Raw genomic sequence first — 22,245 nt, forward strand, 5'->3', positions numbered from 1 at the left:
CGTCTTTGGTATCCCAAACACACACATACACACACACACATACACACAATTAAGACATCAAAGCTTGCAGTGGCCCAGTTTTTTCGTCTGGAGCCATATCTAAAATTGAAATTGTTTCCCCAAAAAAAGGCAGTGGCTGCCCTTTTTTTGTGTGTTTGTTAATAATTGTGCTAAAGTGCGTCCGCAATGTGATGCTATTTGGGATGGGCTCTCCTCGCTTTTGTTGAGCTTATCGCAGAAGTGTCCCACATGTAATGGAGTTAAGAGCGGATTAGGGGCAGTTTCAGAAAGCGGCCTGAATCTTTTATTGCTCGAAAGCCCCTCTACCCCTCCCCACCCCCTCCCCTTCTGATTCTTCTCCACTTCTTAATTCCAACACTTTCATCTGTGCTGCAGCTTCTGTCCCGCAGCGGCATACTTTGTATGCAGGTTGGATGTTTAGGTAGCAAATGCTGTCTGTCTCAGTTAGTCTCATTTGAATAAATCCATAACAAGAACCATTGGGATACTCAAATTTACACAAATATATACATTTCACACATGAGTACATAAACGATATGGCTGTGGTTAAAAGTATCAAGTGCTGGGACGCGCTGGTGGCGCAATGGTTAGGGCGCACGTCCCATGTGTTGAGGCTGTCGTCTCGAGCGGTAGGCCCGGCTTCACTTCCACCCGTGGCCCCTCTCCGCATGTCATTCCCCGCTCTCTCTCCCTGGTTTCCGACTCTATCCACTGTCCTATCTCTGCATTAAAGGCACAAAAGCCCAAAAATAAATCTTTAAAAAAAAAAAAAAAGTATCAAGTGCTGTAAGTGTGCTATTTTTTTCCTTATTACTTATCCTCACTGTCTGTTGGCCAATCCTGCTGTTTTCAGCAGCTGTATAAAGAGCAGGTAACAGCTGTTTCAGTCGCCGGTGACAGTTAAAGTACTGTATGCACAGTAATTACAGCGTGGATCTTACTTGTCTTATGAGTAATGGATGGTTTCCAGTCTTTAACAGTACTGAGTTGTTCTGAATTTGTTGAAACAGCTGGAATCAGGGTAAATGGCTCCAAAATGACCATTTCTGCCCGCCTTTTTATTATCTTTATTGTTCACGTTTTTGTCCTTTAGTTGTTTAAATAAAGAGGCAGATATGACTAATGGGTCACTGTTACATGAGTGGCACTGATAAATGTGGGCCTATGTTCTTCAGTGAGGGCTGGGTATAGATGATATTTCTCATTTTAAATGCGCAGTAATACCAAATGAATATTACATAATAAAGTGTAATACCAAAATAAATACTGTGTTTCCTCGAGAAATAGAAACTTTATTTTTATTGCTTAATGCACAGGTTAAGGTCAGAGCGGGGGGAGAGTCTCACCACCCTCTTCAGTATGACAGTGTTGTTACAACCTCCCAATGATGGAGTTTTAAACTGGTAAAAGTTCACTTTAAAGGAGCACTATGTAACTCTGACACCAAGCCTTTGAAATGGGTGCTGCAGTCTAAATTCAAAACATTGGAGAGAGCTTCCCCCCCGCCCCCTGCTCCCTAGAGTGGATCTGCATGCAGGTGTCCATGTCCCGGACACTAAAGCTTCAGTATTTAACCAGCTCTGTATCGGTTCTACCAAGTGGCTGCTCGTGGAGCTTATTAGGAAAGTCTGAGGCTGTATAGGTTGGTTAAAATCAGTTCAATCTGAACCAGTTCGCTTGCCCTCTTCCATCGCTGCAACACCTGTTGGTTTTCAGTTTGCCTGGCAAACCAAAGGGCAAGGGGCCAAACGGCCGTGTGGGGGAACCAAAACACACAATTGGGCAACGTTATCTAAACTTAGGAGGAGGACAAACTGGCTGCTGCGTTGTTGACAGAGAAGCTAATGTCTAATGATATAGTAAGGTCATTAATGATTTAATTCAGTAGATATCATACATATTGGACCTTCAAGGTGTTATTAATATACAGCACTTGTTAAAAGTATTTTCTTACCAGTAGTAAATAAATACAAAAAAAACACTTTTTATACTGCTTAAAATGCCAAGTGGAGGACCTTCATTGGGTTTTGGTGATTCTATCAACTAGTATGGGTTTTAGTTTTCCCCTCCACATGATTGGCTGACGACTGTTGCTCGGTTAGGGTGGAGAACAGCAGTTGGATGTGAGAGGTTAAAGATGGTGGCAGGGCCCTGCGGTCGTGAGGCGCGGCACTTCTGATGAGACGTGATTTGAGTCAGGCAGCGTATGCCACTTGCTCTTCACACTCGGCTGACTTAACGTTTTCATGAGCAGTTGACTGGAACGAGGTCACAGCTCAGGCTCTTCCCTCCTTAACCACCCAGAGGCCTTTACGAGACCTTTGCCTAAGCTAACCACACACACTCACACACCCACCCTCGATGTACATACCTGTGACCACACACTTTATTCATAGATAATAATTGCAGCAACTTTATATCTTGGCTCCTTTTAGTTTTGAATTTTGCTGTTGCTCTTCCTTATCACAACTTATTTAGCATTGACTGTAAAAACAAGCAGTTTCTGTATTAGGGGAACTCCTTTTCGAACATAAATTCCAGGTGGAAATCTGATTAAACCACTCTGGTTCTTATTAAAAACCTGTGTAAATTCCAAGGAAAATCGATTAAATCCTGAACAATAAGCCTTGACTAATCCTTTACATCAAAGACATAAATGACAATGTCATGAAAGCTGAAGATGAGCTGAACAAAACATCCATTCTCACTGGAATCTTACATCCTCCAAAAGCCAAACCACATTAAGAGTGAGACAGTCCTTTATCATCGGCCTATTCTTACATCTCCAGCAACACAACTTCCCCTTGAGCTTTGTCCCAACCATACAGACATACTGTGGTTGTCTTCTGTTCTTTTTTTCAGAGGGAAAATTATCAGCGTTCGTTGCGTCTGTTTTCGTGCATCCCGGTCATTTACAGTGTACAGTATATCGTTCAAGATCTGAAAAGCATCGAGATCGTTCTGAGGTGAACTTGAGCGCTTTCTCTCCAATATGAAATCCATACTCCGTCTTTGTCTTTGTGGTTTCTCACACAGTGTCTCCTTTTTTCCCCCAAGATGAGAGGAGCAATTGCGAGACATCCCTTTGGATATCTGGTCAGGGAATGGTGCCAAGCCACCGCCATGCCCGTTAGCATTGAACCCGTCAGTGGTCGTGCATCTGTGGGCTTAAACTTACTGACAACGAGGACAATCTCCAGATAGGAGACACCACAACCTTCCAAGCAGCTGGAAGATATTATACGCAGGGTTAGAACACATTTTACACTTCCAATGACAATGGCCAGACTTGTCTAGTTGTTGTTTTTTTTGCAAGGGAAAATGGTTCCTTTATCATCAGACCACTGCCGACTCCAATTTTTCCACTTTGCGGCTAAGTCTGAACCGCTCTGCTTTCTGCGCTTTTCCCACCAAAACCTTCCCTGAGAATCCCAAACCAACAACAGGCCTCCAGTGTCTCTCGACACACCCCAAAAACATAAATATAAAGCTTGAGTGTTTCTGGAGTCGAGCACGAAGGCAACCCACACATGAAAAAAGGTGTAAATGTTTTACAAGAAATGAAACACGCTTAATAAGTTATAAATGAACAGTGGTGATGTCATGTGCCAGTTTTAGGTACATCGTGTTTAGTGAGGGTCGCTAGGAAACTGAGGCATAACACACTGGGGAGTACGAAGGAGGAAAGAGAGAGAGAGCAAAGTGGACCTCGGCCCCTTCCTGTGTGGGAGTAATAAAGGTCCATTTCGCTGCTCTAGGCTTTGATGGACCTCGCTGTAGTCACTCTGCATGACATCATGGTTGCAGGGCTCTAATGGCTGCACAAAGGGGCTCTGTGTAGGGTCCCAGGAGAACAGTTAAGGCTCTCTAACGTCAATCAACCCTCAAATGGGGGGGGGGGGGAATTCTTTTTAGCCAAAGCTGTCTCCAGGTAGCAATTAAAGCAGTTTTAGAGACCACATTTTTTACTTGAAGTACTGGTAGATCAAGAAGTGTAATTAATGTGAAAAAACACATACATAGTTCACTAGTACATAGGCCACTTAGCATTGTCAAATTTCTGAAGGTTTCATAATTAGCAATTTAATTTTTTGTATTTTTGAACAAAAATAGGATGTGTTTGAAAAGGGTCTGTAATTTATGAAAGTTCATAGTTGAATTTTAAAAATAACAACATTTTATTACAAATAATTCAATTTGCGAGTTTCAAACTAGAAGTATAGGGTATTTCATATTTTCCAAACACACCTACTCTGGACGCAGTTATTTGTTTCCAAAGACCTCAGGCCATTATCTGAGATCTAGTTATATGTAGTGTGATATCACCAGGCCTGTGTGTGTGTTCTGACATTTGTGGGGCCAAACGGGAGAGGAGCCCATTTAGGAGGTTGCAGCCATAAGGTACAGAAACATTAGGGTTTGAGTTTCAGTGAGCAGCAGCCTCCCTATACAGACTCTAGACTCTGCGGTTTAAATGCTTGGGGAGCACATTTATTTTAAAGCTTCAAATAATCCCTTCAGGGCTTTGATTGCATCTGGTGGTGTGATCTTACAGAAACTCAACACTGTGGACAGACATGTGCACTGTGAAATGTAATGACATTCATTGTGTGACCTATTCTGTTTTTTGGGGGGTTTTTTTGTGCTGCTGACACACCTGTACGACCTGAAGCTGCACATGCAACGTACTCTCTCTTATCCCTCTCAACACAAATAATGAGGGCTAAAATGATACATCATCAATAAGAGCGTTAGCTCTGTAAATAAAGGTTAAAAGTCACTTCTTGTTTGAAGAGTAAATCAAATTCTGTAACTTATAATAAACTACAATAACAATAAACTACCAGCTTATTTCTGTAGGTTACTCTGTAATTACACTACTGACAGACTTGCAGGATAGATATATCTAAACACAGCTAAATCAAGCAATGGTTTGAAATCAGAAGACTGTTTGCACTTCTGCAGGACTGTTTGCTGTTGGACAAAATGCAGTTACTTTTCATGTAGGATACCAGAGGACACTCCAAAAGCATGCACAAGCACAAGCAAATTGATCACTGGGTGTCACCCGTTTTACACCACTAGTTGTATTGTTAGACATTCAGCTATCTCTAAATGTCTGGCTTAAGGACACGTCTGTGGAAAGTGGAAACACTTGTGGGATTATAGTACATATCGTCACTAGTTATAGCATTAGGTTAAATAGTTTATTTGAATACTTGAATCACTTTCTGGCATCCTATTGTTGTGGTATTATGTATGCACAATATTCCATTTGGTGCCTCAACATATCAATAAGTCATAGTCTCTGCTTTTTTCATTATTTAACTTGTAAATGTATGAGTCATTATTCCATGATAAGAATGAACTCAACTTAACTTTATTCATGTGTAAAGTGCTGAAAATTGCTTATAGAAAAAAACAAAGCTTTAGAAAGTAACAGACAAGAACAATAAAAATGAAAGAACAGGTAATAATTATGTACGGCGTAAAATAAAACATACAGAGCTATGGATCCTTCTGTTAGAGGGGTTATTGAAAATTGAAGGCAACTGAGTTCCACATTGGAAAACTGTTGTGGTCTACAAGTCATGATACTCTGTCGCCATAATGACAACATGCAATGAATTTGCTTTCAGATCCATAATTGTTTTGTGATAATCAAAGCGGACATTACACCAGGTCATTATTGGCTTTCATATCTGGCCCCGTTTGTGTCTTTTTTGAAAATGTATTTAGAGCTGTAAAGTTGAGGTTACACTGACTGACTGTTCACTCAATAATTAAATAATTGAAGGAACAATGATCCTGCACCATCATTATAGGTGTGAGCATCAAAAAAAGCTGGATTTATTCCTGAAAAGAGTGAACTAAAGGTAGAGAAGGTGGTTACCGTTCAATCACTTCGCTGACTGGTGTGAGATGAGAGAGACGTCATGGTTATAAGAGCTGCTGTGTTTCCTTTACAAACAGCCCGCATGCTCATCCACACACACTCACATAAAAACACACAGTGCCTAAAGGATGTAGTAACACACATGCATGAAAATAAAAACACAATGCGGCATACACATATGAAATCTACACACACACACACACACACACACACACACACACACACACACACACACACACACACACACACACACACACGCACACACGCACACACACACACACACACACAGATAGTGCCAAGCTGAGGTGAGGCCACAGCTGAGAGTCACTCAGCATATTCCCGCTTCACTGCTGTAAGGCGTGCTTCCTTTCATGCCACTGATAGTCTTAATAATCCTTTTTCTTCCACTGGAACAAAAGTTTTTTTTTTTGCCAAAAGACCGACACACACACGCAGGCAAGCACACATGTAAGCGCCAGCTGTGCTTATGATGATTCATTTTATCTGTTGTGGCACAGCATGGGGCGAGTGTCGGAAAAGCTCCGAGCTGTCTACAATAATGGCTGCTTCTCCTAAATTCTATCTGCGGGGAAAGTAGAGAAAGTGTTTTATTAGAGCGGAGTGACAATAATCTTGGAGGTATTTCATGACAAGGCCGACTTTAGAGAGATTTATACGTCGTTGTTCCACACTTTGAAAATGGTTATATGAGTGTTCACTTACAAATCAATGTTAGTAATCCAATCAATTTAGGGTGCCAGGTTATCCAGTTAAGACTACACAGCATCAAGGCAAAGCACAGTTTACTAATAGCCTCCAGTAATATGAATAAAGACTTATTGCTCAATGCAGACTTTGTGGAGTCATTGTACATAATTCTTCTTTGTAAATGACTTTAGGTTCATTATTAAGCCCACCCACAAAGTTTACATTTGAATTAAAATAACAGCAGCGTCCTCAGTGAAGTCATTTACAACGATTTGTAGAATGCCCCCGTATGTCGCACAGCAAATTTTTGAACAGGACAGACCAGTTGGAATCACAGCATCAGAATGAGTTTCATTAGTCTGTAACACTTGTGCACCAGCTCGCTCTCTCCCTCTCCTAATCTATATTCTTCTGATGCTTTTACTTGCTTTTTTTTGGTCACATAGAGACATCAGCATTAATTTCAGTCTGTTACATGAACAGATATAAACACCTCACAATATGTTTCAGCTTCTGAATAGAATCACTTCCTCACGTTTTAAAATCCCCCCTTATGTGGCCCTGTAAGAGCTCAGGGCTACAGATAGTGATTTTAAGGCTTCAACACACCTTAGAAAACTCAATGAAAAACGTTTTGAGGTTGCATGTTGACACATCTGTTTGGGACCAAAACCATTACTCGTTTCCCTATCCTGTGTGTAACCAAATACACCTCCAGAGGCCCCGCAATTCATCCACTAATAACTGAACTGCAGCCTGACTATTTTGAATTTGTGAGCATGCTCACACACGCATGTTGTTTTTAATTCCATTTGTAAACTATTTTGTGTTTCAAACAGGTGTCATTCCAATACCAGTGCTGTAATCTATCCCAAAGGGTGTCTAACTGTTACTACACCCTGAGGGCCTCAAAACAGCCGCTCCATTAGCATAGTCCCCATGTGTGAAAAGTGATCCCCTGTTCTGCTAATACGTGTCCAGATAAGACTCACACGCTCACAGCGCAGAGATGAAGAAGAAAGTTCTTTACTCATTCCTCCCATGCTTTGTGGACACCGCTGAGAGAAGTTTGCTTTTAGGAGGAAGTGATTGTCACAAGGTCGAGTCAAAGGTGAGAGGTGTTGCAGGGTTATCATGAGGTTATATCGTGACCTGATCCCTGGCCACATCTCACAGGAGGGGGGGCAGCTGGTGAGGTGTTGTCTCCTGTCAACACAAGATTTGTATCCCGGCTGGCTCACACCTCCTCACTCTTTTCATTTAAGCCGTGTTTCTCGCCTTGAAGCGAAAGTGAATTAAAGTTACTCAAAAAGATATCGGTTCAGGCAGCGATACATTTCCGGGGAATGAGAGTTTTCTAATCCTGGGTATGTAGTCGTGCTGTGTATAGGGAAACCTTATGGAGTTCTCCTGAAAGAACACTTTCAGTCGAACTTTCTCTGTGTTGGCAAAGGTGCCCTTGAACTGGAAAGCAACTGAAGTTCCACATGAGGGTTGTGCATCGAGGAGTGCTGCACTAGGATTTGATGTCTCCTTTTGAAGTGTCTTTATGAGCAAAGTCTGTGCTCTGACTCGCTGAATCGAGCTAAGCCCGTCTTAAGCAGAGGCCTCCACTGTCTCTGCTCACCCGAGGGACGGCTCCTCTCTTTTCATTTCAGCACCACGTGTGTTGTCATAGCATACTAATAGTTTACAGGACCAGCTCTACTGCCAAGGCCATTCTTTCTCTTTAATTGAATTAGAATGTCAATACAATATGTTTTCAGACTCCATCTCTTTGTTTGTTTGCATATTGTTACAATAATAAACTGGATCTGATTGTATTTTATTTATTATGACTGTCAGTAATTGGTCCCTCATTAGTCATGGGATGATTATGAGGCACTCTTTTAAGGGGATGCTGTAGACTTTGGATAAACATAAAAGAGTGATGAAATGATGCATCACATATTAGATGGACAGACAATTAATAGAAAGCAATATTTTACAATTTAATGATCAATTTATGTGGGAGTTTCTTTTTTCTTTTTCTTTTTCTGCTTTTGTTATTTGAATATCTTTGAATTTTAGACTGTGTCTCAGTACGTTTGTATACAGATGGCTTTGGACACTTTTGAAGGATCTTTTTTTAAAAGTTCTGACATAAAAAATGTAGGGGTAGGCAACTTTGCAGAAACTACAAACAATACAAAACTGTTGGCAGCAGTAGTTCAGTCTGTTGGGACTTGGGTTGGGAACCGGAGAGTCACCAGTTCAAGTCCCGGTGCGGACCAAATATGGATCACCTCCTGAGCACTACCAAGGTGCCCTTGAGCAAGGCACCAAACCCCCTCCCCACCATCAGCTCAGGAGCGCCCACTGTGGGCTGCTCCATCACTCTGACATCTCTCCATTAGTGCATGTCCATAGGATCCTGTTTGTGCATGTGTGTGTGTATTTCAGCCTATGTGTGTTCATGACTACAGAGTGTAAAAACTGAAATTTCCCCTTGCGGGGATCAATCTTAATCTTAATAAGCTACAATTTACAAGTATCTAACTGGAAAATGTCAAAGCCACCTCCCCCAAACACTATAAGCAAACTGCTTAACTTGTGATATTGGTGCATTAGGTCCAAATAAAAGGGTTAGACAGACTTCTGATAGTTTGAAGTCTATTTTATTAGTTACTAATCAAATATTTAACTTATTGTTTTCTGTCAGTATGTTAAAAGAATTCCCAAAGCTTTAAAATAAATATCCTCTATATGAATCTATCTATACAGAATGCCTACTTTAGATGTATTAAAAAAAAATAAGAGTGAAGAAATCAATCTCATTATTCATAAGTTGCACCCCTAACTTCTCTAAAACTTATGATAACAACATTTGTCCGTAAATGTCTCTACAGATTTTTTTACACCATAAAAAAAATAATGTAGAATTTCATTTAAGAGCTCACATGCATAACTTGTGATTGCATGGACAAAGGAGAAATTATTCATTTTTTTTTTTTCTGATAACATTAAGGTTTTCAGCAGACTGCAGCTATTAGGGGTATAATCCTTTTTTCTGATCCTGGCTCGGTAAGAGTTAGGTATAACAGAAAAACCACCAATGCATATCATCCATCATCCATCTGTTGTTAGTGAACAGTGGGTGAAGCAGTCATTTATTCATGCTCAACCACTGCTTGTATCAGCCAGTAAAGGGCAGATAACATGTGCAAGGTAATGGACATTGTATTGAGGTTTGGGCTCTATTAATACACACTTGAAACTGGGGTTGCTACCAGTTTGCTTTTGCCTCTGTCCGATGATTGGCACCTCTGGGTTATGCATTAACATGCTAATATACATTAGCATGTTTGACGCATTTCCAATGACTTACTGCACTGCGAACCCGAAAGTTCGCAGACAGGTCCTCCATATCCTCCATGTCATCATGACACATTACTCTGTGTCTCGTTTTGTTTTGTTTTGTTGTGTCTACTCTTCTTCTGCATTTATTGTCTAGTGGCAGTTGGCAAAAGGTTACGAGCACTATAACCACCTGGAATGGGGGAGTTTACACTGCCATGTGTGACTGCCTTTTACATACTGTGACAGTCCAGGACCAAAACAAATACTGTTACCCCCCTTAGCAGCTATTATGTCTCCCCACAGTGACAAGCTATTTTTGGATTAATGGTAGCGTTTGATAGTTCAAAACAAATGCTAATCTGTCCACAACTTTATCACTCTTAACACATAACTCATCCCTTTATCAAAGCACCAGCTCTCAATGTTAGAACTTTTGTCCTCACCTTCTTCTCTTCAGGGCTAACACCCATCTGAGGAAGTATTAATTTACCTGCTGTTTGCATTATGCTGAAGGCAGCGGGTGGTGCAGGACATATAATCACACATTACAATTCAGGGCAGAATCTGACTCCTACCAGCAGACAGAGACCCCCAACGTACTGGATGTACCAGTTGAATGTCTTCCACAACATGTTATGTAACACCTGCAGCACATGAAACAGTGTTGTTCAGCTGGAACATTACAGCCGCTTGTGTTGTACATCGTACTGCAGGGAATCTTATGTCCTAGATTTCCAGTCCTTGACGTTAAATGCCCCTCGTTTGTTTCCCTCCATCAGTCTCTAAAAGTTTAAAGCAAAGCGTTCCACTTCAAAAAAAAAAAGACAGACAGGCTGTGTGTGAGGGGAGGATTGTCGAGGGGTTTCCCAAGATGGTGCGGCTATACACACAGCTGGCATACCTCCCAGTGAAGGGTCACATGTATGTGTTGTAGGGGAGATCGCACGTATTCTATTTCCAGAGTCAGTCCTGAGCCACTTTAATCCCTCTGCCTTGCCTCCATTGCTGTGGGCACAAGAGAAAGAAAGAACCCCACCAGCATGCCCACCCCCACCACAGGGAGAGCAATGTTGCTAAGATTGAGTTGCAGTTTTTACTGAAAATAGATTGTGAGTAGAAGAGCCTTTTTTTTCTGTCAGGCAGACAGTGGGCTTTTTGATCGAGACGATATCAGCAAAGGAGACAGCTCTGATAGTGCTGTGCTGCAGGGGAAAAGACTAGACTGAGTCGTTTAACTGAGGTAAGACGTCACGTTGTGCGTGTGTGCAGAGATGTGGGTGAGCTCACAGAGGTGTGGGTGTGTGCATGTGACGCCGAGGCTACTTCCAAGCAACCAATGCAGCTGTGCTGGAGCCTTTGAGACTCAGAGACGTACTCAGAAAGAAGCGAGAAAGGTTTTTTTTTTCAGCACACAAGCAACATTTTCATCTCAAGTTGACAATGAAAACTTTTCTATTGTGTAATAATAAAACACACATGGAGCATCACTTCAAACCTCCTTCAAGCCCCCTGGTTGTACAAACAACTTTTGCAGGATATTTACCTGAGAAATAATCTTCCAAAAATTAATTATTTTGCTTTTATATTGCTTTTAATATGCCTTTGTGTAAACAGGGTGTGAAGTGCTGGTTAGTGGTGGGTGTGAGAGTGTGAAGTGAATCATGTGGCAGAAGTTTAAATCCTTTTGAACCTTCTGAACCAACCAAACAGTGGATCCATCATTCGCATGCAGCCAAACATTCAAACCTACATAAGCTTTATATAAAAAATTCAAGTCAGGTCCCAAAGTCAAGTTCCCATGACACCACATATCATGCTGAGTTATGTGGAAACGTGTATAAAAATGATGCAGGAGACATCCAGAATTTTCTGTTTGAAGTCGAGGTAAAGAACCATGGTTGGAATATTTCACTCAATGTAAGCACACCTTTACTTCAAGGGAAAAAAAATGTATGCAGCATTGCTACATTTCTTCAACTTTGAAGCTTTTTAAGAGGAATCAAATGTTTGAGTGTAAGGTTGAAGGAGACGCCACGAGCCACAGCAGCTCAGTGTGTACTTGTGTATGTGTGTGCATGAAATGTGTGTACTAAAATGTCATAAACATTCATGTAAAATATCTGTCTATGAAAGATTCTGGTTTTGCGTACTTGTGCATTCATGTACACTGCATTTTAAAGATTTTGCATATCTTGATGTCAATGTATTTGTATTTTTTCTATGGCACAATAACAGGTATTATATGTTTAAGCACCGAGCCTAAGTCATGGAGTCAAAGCTGCATGCATGCAAAGTTTCACAATTTGTGAATAAGTTACATTTTTGTGACAAGAAGAGTCAGTAGTCTTTATTATTCATATCATTCAATGTCTAGCTGTTTTATTTATTTATTTATAAAGAAAGTGAGGGTAACCAGACACAGGGTGAGGGTTGGATAGAAGGTGATCAAAGAGATGGTGACATGGGTGAGTGAGGTCCTTCCAGATGCTAAAGGCTTTTCTGTGGATGTCTTCCAGTGCTGGGAGCTGAGTCCCAATGATCCTCTGTGTGCTGCTGGAGACACTCTGCTGCAGAGCCTTCCTGTCAGTGCAGCTGTGGTACCACACATAGACGCACTGTGTCAAGATGCTCTCTGTGGAGCATCTATAGAAGGTCACGAGCAGTTGAGGGGGCTGGCCAGCTTTTCTCAGCGTCCTCAGGAAAAACAGCTGTTGTTGTGCTTTCTTCCCCAGGGTGTCGGTGTTGATGGTTCTCTGTAGAATCAATAGTTTTAACTAATGTTTTCTAACTTTCACTTGACACATAAAGTCATAAAATAGTGAAAAATAGTCGTCAAAATATCCCAGAGACCCAGGTGTCGTCTTGTTATGTTCACTCAGGTGATTAGTGTCCTTTAGTGATGATCAAATAATTCTCTTAGGGCCAGATTTACTAAAGATTTGCGTGTCTTAAAACGTGTGCAAACTTGATACCACCAGCAAAAAAAGTGTTATCTGATCTACTAACGGTGTGCAGTGAGGACTGAATCTTCATATGAGCAAAACAACACGCATTGACCATTTAGTATGTTTGACTTAATGAATATGCAATATGGGAGGAGAAAATGCAAACAAGTTAAGTTAGTACACGCATTGCGATTTACCAAACCTGACAAAAATTGCGGTGATTGTGACCATGTCTGTATTTAACACCTTTGAAAAGAACGTGCTAACCCAGGAGGCCAGCGTTACGCACAGGCTGCTGTTATTGTAGTTAGGAGGAGACATAAGCACAACAAAAGAAGGCATAAATGACAGAAAAATAAATGGCATGCATTTATTTTTTAATTTGATTCAATATTCTAATCGGAAGAAGAAGTAAGGAAGAGAAAAACCATGATTAAACTACAGGCTATTGTTGCCATATATCCAAACAAAACTGAACATTCACAGCCTCTGAATTCTATAGAATTTCAACATTGACATTTATGTCGTCCTATTTCCCTCTTTTTACCAACATTATATTTTAAACTGGGGATTTTCCTTTTTCTCTGGTCGCTCCTCTCCATAATGCACTCGTCTCCTCCCTCTAAAGCCCACTGCTGCTACTCTGTATGACGCTTGGATTGGGGTACCTACCCACTGTTTGTACCCCCGTCTTCGATACCTCTCTCCAGGGCATTTATGTCCGATCAGACACAGCGCTGGCCAGCTGTCTGGTGCGCAACAACGGCCCGAGTGTAGAGCGCCCGTGCCACAGAGGACACAGTGTGTACATCCTGCTCAATGTATGACACTTCATTCTTAAGATGAAGGGAAGAAAAGAGAGGCCCTGATTAATGCCGACGTTTTCTTATAACCAAAATTTTCTTTGTAATATTCAGATTTATCTCCTATAACTCAAAAGTATTGTATTGTACTAATATCTATTTTGCGCTTGCAGTCACCCTGCTTTCTGTCCAAACTCTCCATGATGTAAACCAGTAGAACACGCAAAAACCTAACTTAAATACTACCTCCTCCACAAGGTTTGCACCTGTTGTCATTCACGCAAATTTTCTTGGTAGATCACCTGCAAAACGCCCACCAACCAAACGTGCAAACTATTGGAGTGAACAAGCAATTTAGTACTCTTTAATTTGGAGCTTAGTAAATCTGGCCTTTAGTGTTCCAGTGCTACTCTTATATAAAAGGAAAATGCCACTTTGTCACTCCTGGACTTGAAGAATAAATATACTCTGTGTTTTTTTTTTGGAGCCACATGCTAACATTCAAATGGACTTTGTGGCTGTTTGTTTGCATACTGTATGTTTGTTAAAGGGCACTATTTGCTGCCGTGTATACGTTTCTTTGCCCTTCCAGTCTGCAGCTAATGTTCTCTGTCAGATCACTGTAAACACAGCTGAGGACAACAAACTCGCCGAGACTCTCGCGTTTGTCTCGTCTTCATGAAAACAAAAAGGCTTTCTGTTCTGTCTTGCCCGATCCCTGCAGACAAGGGACATAAGTTCTCTGCTACAGTCAGCCAAGTTAAGAGCCAAGAAATGTTAGCGCTATCAGACATGTCTCATATGTGGTAACTTAATGAAAACACGTCTGGCTATATGAGACCATGTGGCTGCTCTGCCAACTCTGCTCTGTCTCTCTCTCCTGCCCGTTGTGGGTGTGTTCCACTTGTGTGTCTGAATGTATTTAATTTGTTTTCCCTTTTCTTTCCTCTCTGTAATGTCATTTTAGCATTAGCTTAGTCGAGCAGACTTTTGCTTTTACTTTCTAAATTTTACACTGGCTGGTGCTAATGGCTACTTAGCTTAGATTTATTTTTCTCTGCACATTTGGGATAACTCATATCCTGCCCTCCTAATGTTTATCTCCACTAGAAACAGCATGGTGCTAGTCATAATTTGCCTCCCCACGCTCTCCACTTTTAGCAGGAGGCGAGGAGAGGTCACTTTCAGATTCATTTTTTTAAAAGCTCTAATGAAGGGAGAAGGAGGGGGGGCTTCAGTTGGATTAAGACTAAAGGCTGCAGTCGCTCTGCTGCTAAAACAAATGCTGTCGCCTTTATTCCACTGTACTGATAAATGTTGCAGCGGAGTTATGCCAGTGCTGAACATTTGAGAGCATGAATAAAAGAGTTCCTCGGGTGGAGTGGTGCAGGATCCTGCTGTGCTAGATTTAGATCTGACACAGGAGGGAGGAGAGCCACAGAGGGAGCGATAAAAGGAGGCAAAAGAGCTGCTGACCATCTGTATTGAGTATCAGAAGTCACAACATCCTTTTTCACTTTCTGTATTTATAAAATGTTCAAGACGATGTGCAATTACATAATTCAGTCTGATTTATTTTCACTGCTTGTATGAGAAAAAAGAACCTTGTGTTTCCCTAGCAGACCTGGCCTTCTTTCAATAGTTAATGTCATCAGATAACTATGCATCGACAGTTCAGCTATGTGACAGGCCTGTGTAATGGGGTGTGTGATGTTGCAGGTTTTTTTTTAGAGTTTAGTGGGAGCAGATTTGTGACCTGTCGGCGTGTGTGTTTGTGTGTGTTGATGTTCCAGCTAAACTCTCCGATGAACTCGGTCAGCAGCACGGAGGACATAAAGCCCCCGCTGGGTCTAAACGGTGTGATGAAGGTACCTGCCCAGCCCTCAGGAACGACCCTGTCGCTCACTAAACACATCTGCGCCATCTGCGGTGACCGCTCCTCAGGTGAGTGACATCGCTCTGTGATGAACACCAGTGCTCATTTTGACATTTTTATCCAGTTATACTCTTAAATACTATCGGAAAACTTAAGTTGGTATTAGTGACATTTTAGTCTTATGAAGGGGGGGTAGCATTAGGTTTGGCATTAGGCGTAAATATAATCAGTGCAATATGTTTTTTAAACTGGACCATGAGACGGAGAAGATTTTTTTTTTTTTTTTTTAAGATTTTTTGTAGAGATAGGACAGTGGATTCCAGGGAGAGATAGAGAGGGAAAGTAGCCACAGGCCAAACTCGAACCCAGGCCGCCCGCTTGGAGGACTACAGCCTCCATTCAGGGGGCGCCCGCACTAACCACTGCACCCGCAGCACCCCGAGACAGAGAAGATTGCAGGAGAAAATGATTTGCAATTCATGGTTATGATATAAGCTGCGGTTAGTGAATTTGCCCCTTAGTCCTCTGTGTGGATCGAATATAAGACAAATGTGTCAAAAGAACGTCTCTGCTCTTCCTTCCCAAACGACAGGCTGCTGATTTCTGAGACCCCAGAAGTGACTTTGTTTGGCTTAATCACTGCCACATACCAGAGATGTCAGTGGACAGGGAGAACTTGTACCCGCAGTGCACTAACACTTAACAAAAGAAAAAGAAAAAAAGGGAACACAGCCTTTTATTTTGTCTCATCTATATTTCTTTTTGGCATTATGAACAGATATTTCACCATCATTTTTGTTTTAAATATGTTGTTTTCTTAATTTAGTTTTATTACAACATTATGTTCAAGAGGTAACCATGTTCAGGCCCGGTTAGTCCTGGAGCAGTGTGGGTGCAGGCCAGCTGGGGAATGGGGGGGGGGGGGGGGGGCACAGTACAGGACATCTTTGCCTAGTGTGGGTGCAGCCTAACAAACTTTCCAGCTCATGTATTATACTGATTGTTGTTTATGTGGATAGCTGCACGAAGAGACAATAAAAATGATAATGAGCTGTGTGACTTAACTTACCAAATAGCCTTTCATTCAAGTGTTATTAATCAACATCTTCCTAAAAACACATTGAAATCATAAATAATGAAATGCCTTCACCATAATTAAAAGGAGATGACGTTTGAAAAATGCACATGACTCTCAGCATAACCAAGAAGTTTTGGGGAATTTGTAATTTAGGGAAGAATTGTGGGAAAGGTATAAAAATAGTTTCTCAGCAGCTGGTATTACACAAGACTTCATTTTGACCAAATGAAAAGAAAGTGGGACTAACCAGCATGTTACTAAAGACGGGGTTATAGCCACACTGAGAAAACCTCCAAAGAAGATCCAAAGATGAACTTTGGTCAGTGAACACCCCAAGGATTGCTCTGGCAGAACTACACACTGCTGCGTTCTTGCAGTGGGGAGATCTTCCTGGAAGGACAACAGTCAGTGGGATTCTTCACAAATCTGGGCTAAATGGCAGAGTGGCCAGAAAAAGAAGCCACTCCTGAGAACATGCATATGAGGTCAGCACGGAAAAAGGCACATGAAAGCAACTGAAATCATGAGGCAAAAGATTGTACGGTCTGATGAAACCAAAGCTCAGCTCAGCTTTTTACTGAAATAGAGACACGCTGTGTGTGAGGTAAACCAGGCAAAACCCATCACTCATCTCAAAGTATCCCTACCGTGAAGCATGGTGACGCCGACACTATCATGATGTGGGTGAGCTTTTTCTGCAGGAGCGGCTTGTAGTAAATGAAGGCTGGGAGCAAATAAAGGCCTTTTTAAAAGTAATTCTAGGTTAAACGGGTGAAATGATCAATATTTATGTGAGAACTATGAATTATTTAAATTGAAGGACAACTGCAATTTAATCTTTAATGAGGTTCTATTCAAATATCAGCTGCCAACATTTATCTTTTTTAGTTTGTTTAGTTTTATCTTGAAATATATCATTCAAATGGTTAACATTGATTAAGATATAATGTGCTTGGTCTGACTGGAGTGTGTTAAATGCCTCCAGATCTAGCTCGACTGACACATGTTTTTTTTATTTTTTTTATGGCTGTCCATGTGAGGTTTCATCTTGTCACGTTATCATCGTTCTTCTTGTCTTGCTTTTTCAACTTTGGAATTGCAGAATTTCCCCTAACACCAGATTAATTTCTTGGTTGAATGTCTTAATATTCTGTTTTTTTTAAGGGAGTCCTTGTAGGAAGACACATCAGTTAATTTAAGAATATTTGTTGCTCGTTTACACGGCACAACCTCACTGCCACGTTCCATTCATCATCTGCTATCATCAGCACCAATTTAACCTCAAGAACATTCAACCAAAGTCATCTGTAAGGTCACCAAACTGTTTTCTTCACACTAAACAAATAAGTCTGTGTTTAGAAGTTATTCTGCGGACATCCATGAAAAGTTTTCAGCCCCGGGGTTGGAGTGGAGTATCTAATTCTTTGGACAGCTTTATTGTCATCCTGCGTCATCGGTGCTCTATCGAACCCTAGGGGGAAAATCAAAACAATCTTTAATAGCAGGTCATGCTACATTTAGCTGTACTTAGGGGTGGGGGTTATTTATCTTCTATGGTGGTCTGAGCTAACAAAGAAACCATTTGAGCAACACAAGTGAATGCAAATGTACTTCATCCATCATAAAACAAAAGAAAGAACTGTTAAGAGAGTACAGTAACACAAATCCATGAGGCCCCCCCCCCTCAGCTTATCTTCAGTAGGCCCCCTCTTTACTCCTTGGATACCTTAGCATAACACCCAAACACACAAGATGTTCACTTAAATAAGTCTTTCATCATATTTGCTTTTTTGCTTCCTCATACAAAATTTCCTGAATGGTCTTTGTGTGGTTGCATGCTGTCTCAAAGTGTTTAGGTTTTGTTCCCACAGTCCTTCATGTTTACTCTTCTGGTGGTCAGCAGTGTGCCGACAACTTACCGCACTAAACAATGGGCAAGATAAGCCGCTGAGAGCAACTAATGCGTCTGTCAACAGCAGCCTGTGGCTCTGTCACCTCACTGACAACTTGACATGCCAACTACACCATCTTCTACTCTCTATGCTTTAGACACACCATATCTGTCTGTCTCTCTCTCCTCAGGTAAACATTACGGGGTATACAGCTGCGAAGGCTGTAAAGGTTTCTTCAAAAGGACGGTGCGCAAAGACCTGACCTACACGTGTCGCGACAACAAGGACTGTGTCATTGACAAGCGCCAGAGGAACCGCTGTCAGTACTGCCGCTACCAGAAGTGTTTAGCCATGGGCATGAAGAGAGAAGGTACAGCACATACCTTTGAGGATAAAGTCCCACTTACCCATTCCCTCAAGACTCTACTAATCCACATAGACCCACACAACAATTGACACATTGAGACACATTAACATTGAGTTAACAAATTACGTGAGCATGGTCGTGTATATGATGAAGAAATGTGACCAGAAGAAATGTGTAACCATACATCTTTTTTGGTAAAGGGGGAAGCTTTTACCAGATGATTGCTTTTTAACCACTGCACCTCTGAAAATCAGAGATCAGATTATTGTCACCCACACAAGATACAAAAGTCATACCTTTGACTGACATTGTTAGCGGAACAAAAAAGGTTCCCTCACTTTGGTTGCAAACCTTAAAACAGAAGTTTTTGTTTTATTTAAAGGGAACATGACAACTAATGCAGAGTTGCAAATGCGTTGCAAGGTCAGAGGATGAACCTTTTGACTTGTTCCTGATAGATAAGGACACTTTTTTTACCCATTCTTACTCTTAAAATTCCACAAGCTTGCAGCTATACAGCTTCATACTGCATATTGTGGACATAGTCTCCCCTGTATTTAAAAATCACCCGCAGTAACTGCAAATTGTGAAGAATAATGAATCAACCTTTTAAGAGTTTAGAGTTAAATGTGGAAACAATGTGAGAGAAGCAGTTCTCCAGGAGTTCACTGATGTAGACTATAGTAATAAAAACGTAACTGTGCAACCATGTCAACTTTGACCTCTTTTGCGTCCTCTGGAAATCAGCCTCAGTGCCTCTCTTGGGCTCATAATGCTTTGGATAAACTTAGAAAATGTATGGAACCACCTATCTAGTTACTGTGAAACAACTTGTTTTCCTGAACACAAACTTTTTTTGTGTGCTCATTCTGCAGGACAGTCGATGCACAAAATTCAATCAGGCTCCCTAAATTGGATAATGTCCTGTAAATGCAAAGCACAGTGAAAACATTGGACCACATTCTTGAATGGTTGCATGGTTTTGCCACATATAGAGGACAGACCATTAATCAAACATTGACTTTTAGATTATACTTTAGTTACACACATTGTACATTCCATGTTGTTGAAAGAGGTAGGTTTATTTAAGATGCAAAACAAGACATAGCTGCTACATAAAGTCACTCTTCCCCTAACAAAGATAACACAGAAAATGAATTTGTTGATGGTGGAGCATTGATTTGTACTGCACAGTCCACCTCTGCACTGAATCCCCCTCTGACTGGAGGCGATCAATATTTCAGGGTACAAATCTTTAACAATGAATCTTCAATTCTAAGTGACTCATTTTCCTTGAATGGTTGCGTAGCTCTTAGCTTTGGTTCATGTCCAGTGTTAGAGACAAACTTGTCAGCTCAAATTGAATAACTTGATAGGTAAAAGCAAAAATGAGAATGAAATGATAACTTTTGCTCATAATAGGATGCTGAGCGTTAAGCTTTGTATGTAAGCAGTTCTTGCGTGGGACAAACTTATTCCTAAAGGTAACTGTTTAAATTGGAATAAAACTGGACTGAAGACAATCTCATGAAGGGTCAAATATTCTGACTTTAACAACAGTGTTTTAGTTTACACTTAAGCTGTTACCTTAGCTTAGGTATGTGCATAAATGCAATTCAAATAGTAGAAGGTTCTGAAAAACAAATACAAATGATAAAGTGAACAAAACTTTTTGATTCAGTAAAGCGATTTGTAATTCAAACATCTCCTCCTGACATAGCATTTAAAGATTGCTAAGCCTGCAGGCTAGATTGGTAACCGATTGACAATATCACGTGTCGATCAGACACTTCTGATAACAATATTTGCTGTGGTATTCTGGTTTTACACACCCGGAAGTTTGCAAATTGAGGTGCAAGTGCTTTTCAGTATAACTAGAAGAGGGCAGGATGAAGGCGAACAGACGTTAAGCTGTACATTCACCCAGACACATGTTTTATTTGCTTGCATGATTTATTGCAGCCCTCTTTATGTTCTTTCAATATTGCAGCTAAAGAGACAGCACTGTCTCTTTAGTATTCACAAAAAAAAAAAAAAGGTCTGAATTGTTTGATGCTGCCTGAAGCTGCCTCCAGTCTTGGCGAGTTTGACTGCTGCTTGAAGATCCACACTGTTTTCAAGCACCTTCAATTAAAGATTATAGAGCCAGTAAAACCAGGAAGAGATGCGTTGTCTGAGGGAGGGGGGGGGGCAGACAGTGAGGTGTGAATTTTAACACTTCATGAGGGTGTTAGAAATATTAGCGCTCTCAGCAGTGCTGTTAAGCACTCTTTCACACATTAAATAAATCAATCATTGCCTCTCACCATTGTGGTCACCACGGTTACGAGTGCATAGATTATACTGAGCGATGTGAAGCAAAAGGAGCTGAAGACAAATATGACAGCAGCTGTAAACAAGGTGTGCATGTGGGTTGTAAGTTCACTGCTTAAAGCTGGAGAACAGGAAGAATACGTGTTATGTCGTGTTTGTTTTTTTTATACAAATGCATTTTGCAGGACATTCTATCCAAGGCCATTGTGTCTCAACCTTTATTCGGCCTCCCCTCCCTTCTGCTATTTTTTAGATCATTGTTGGGCTCCTTACTCCTTTCAAGGATATTATCATTTACGGCTTTTTGCCTCACTCACAGTGCTGCCTAAGCCTCCCCCAGCACCCCGAGGGCTGTGGTTAGGGAACAAGGCAGCAGTAGCCCAAAAGGCTAAGCGAATCCACAGAAAAACAGGATTAAATGAATTTATGCTCTCCCAGTCAGGAGAGGAGAGGAGAAGGGGGGGGGGGGGGGATAAAGCTAACATGATTTCAGCCCTCCTCACCTCTCGCTGACTCCAACACAAGTATTCTACCCTTGGGCTGACCTCTACTGCCAGACAGCAGTTCCTCTAGAATGGGGCCCCTTTCCCTCTCCTCCTCTAACAACCCTTAGCCACCCCCCCCCCACCCAACAAGACCACTGCCTCTCTGATTCAGGGCTTGGAATAGAAACCAGAGTAGGGGGGAAACGTTAGACAGCAGATCATTCTGCAGACCAAGTGTGTGTGTGTGTGTGTGTGTGTGTGTGTGTGTGTGTGTGTGTGTGTGTGTGTGTGTGTGTGTGTGTGTGTGTGTGTGTGTGTGTGTGTGTGTGTGTGTGTGTGTGTGTGTGTGTGTGTGTGTGTGACACATGCCGACTCTCCAGGTGTGTATGTAAACTTGCACGCTGACATTGAATTTCCAAAAGCCCTTTATCATTCAGCATTTTATGTCCAAAACTTTTTATTAATCCATGTGGGGAGGATAAAACTTAGAAAAAGCCGCAGTACTTTTTTCAGCGGTTTTCT

General features: G+C 41.3%; 1 protein-coding gene across 2 annotated transcripts in view; it reads left to right on the top strand.

The window, feature by feature from the left end:
* Positions 1 to 22,245, top strand: part of rxraa (retinoid X receptor, alpha a) — a 109,085-nt gene that overhangs the window by 66,494 nt on the left and 20,346 nt on the right. For both annotated transcript variants that reach the window (XM_065965931.1, XM_029276748.2), the window contains exons 4-5: positions 15,506 to 15,656; positions 18,749 to 18,928. In XM_065965931.1, the coding sequence (XP_065822003.1) occupies positions 15,506 to 15,656; positions 18,749 to 18,928 (331 nt within the window). The remainder of the gene's footprint in view (positions 1 to 15,505; positions 15,657 to 18,748; positions 18,929 to 22,245) is intronic.

This window comes from Labrus bergylta, chromosome 17 (assembly GCF_963930695.1).
Source record: "Labrus bergylta chromosome 17, fLabBer1.1, whole genome shotgun sequence".
In the NCBI taxonomy this organism is placed as follows: Eukaryota; Metazoa; Chordata; class Actinopteri; order Labriformes; family Labridae; genus Labrus; species Labrus bergylta.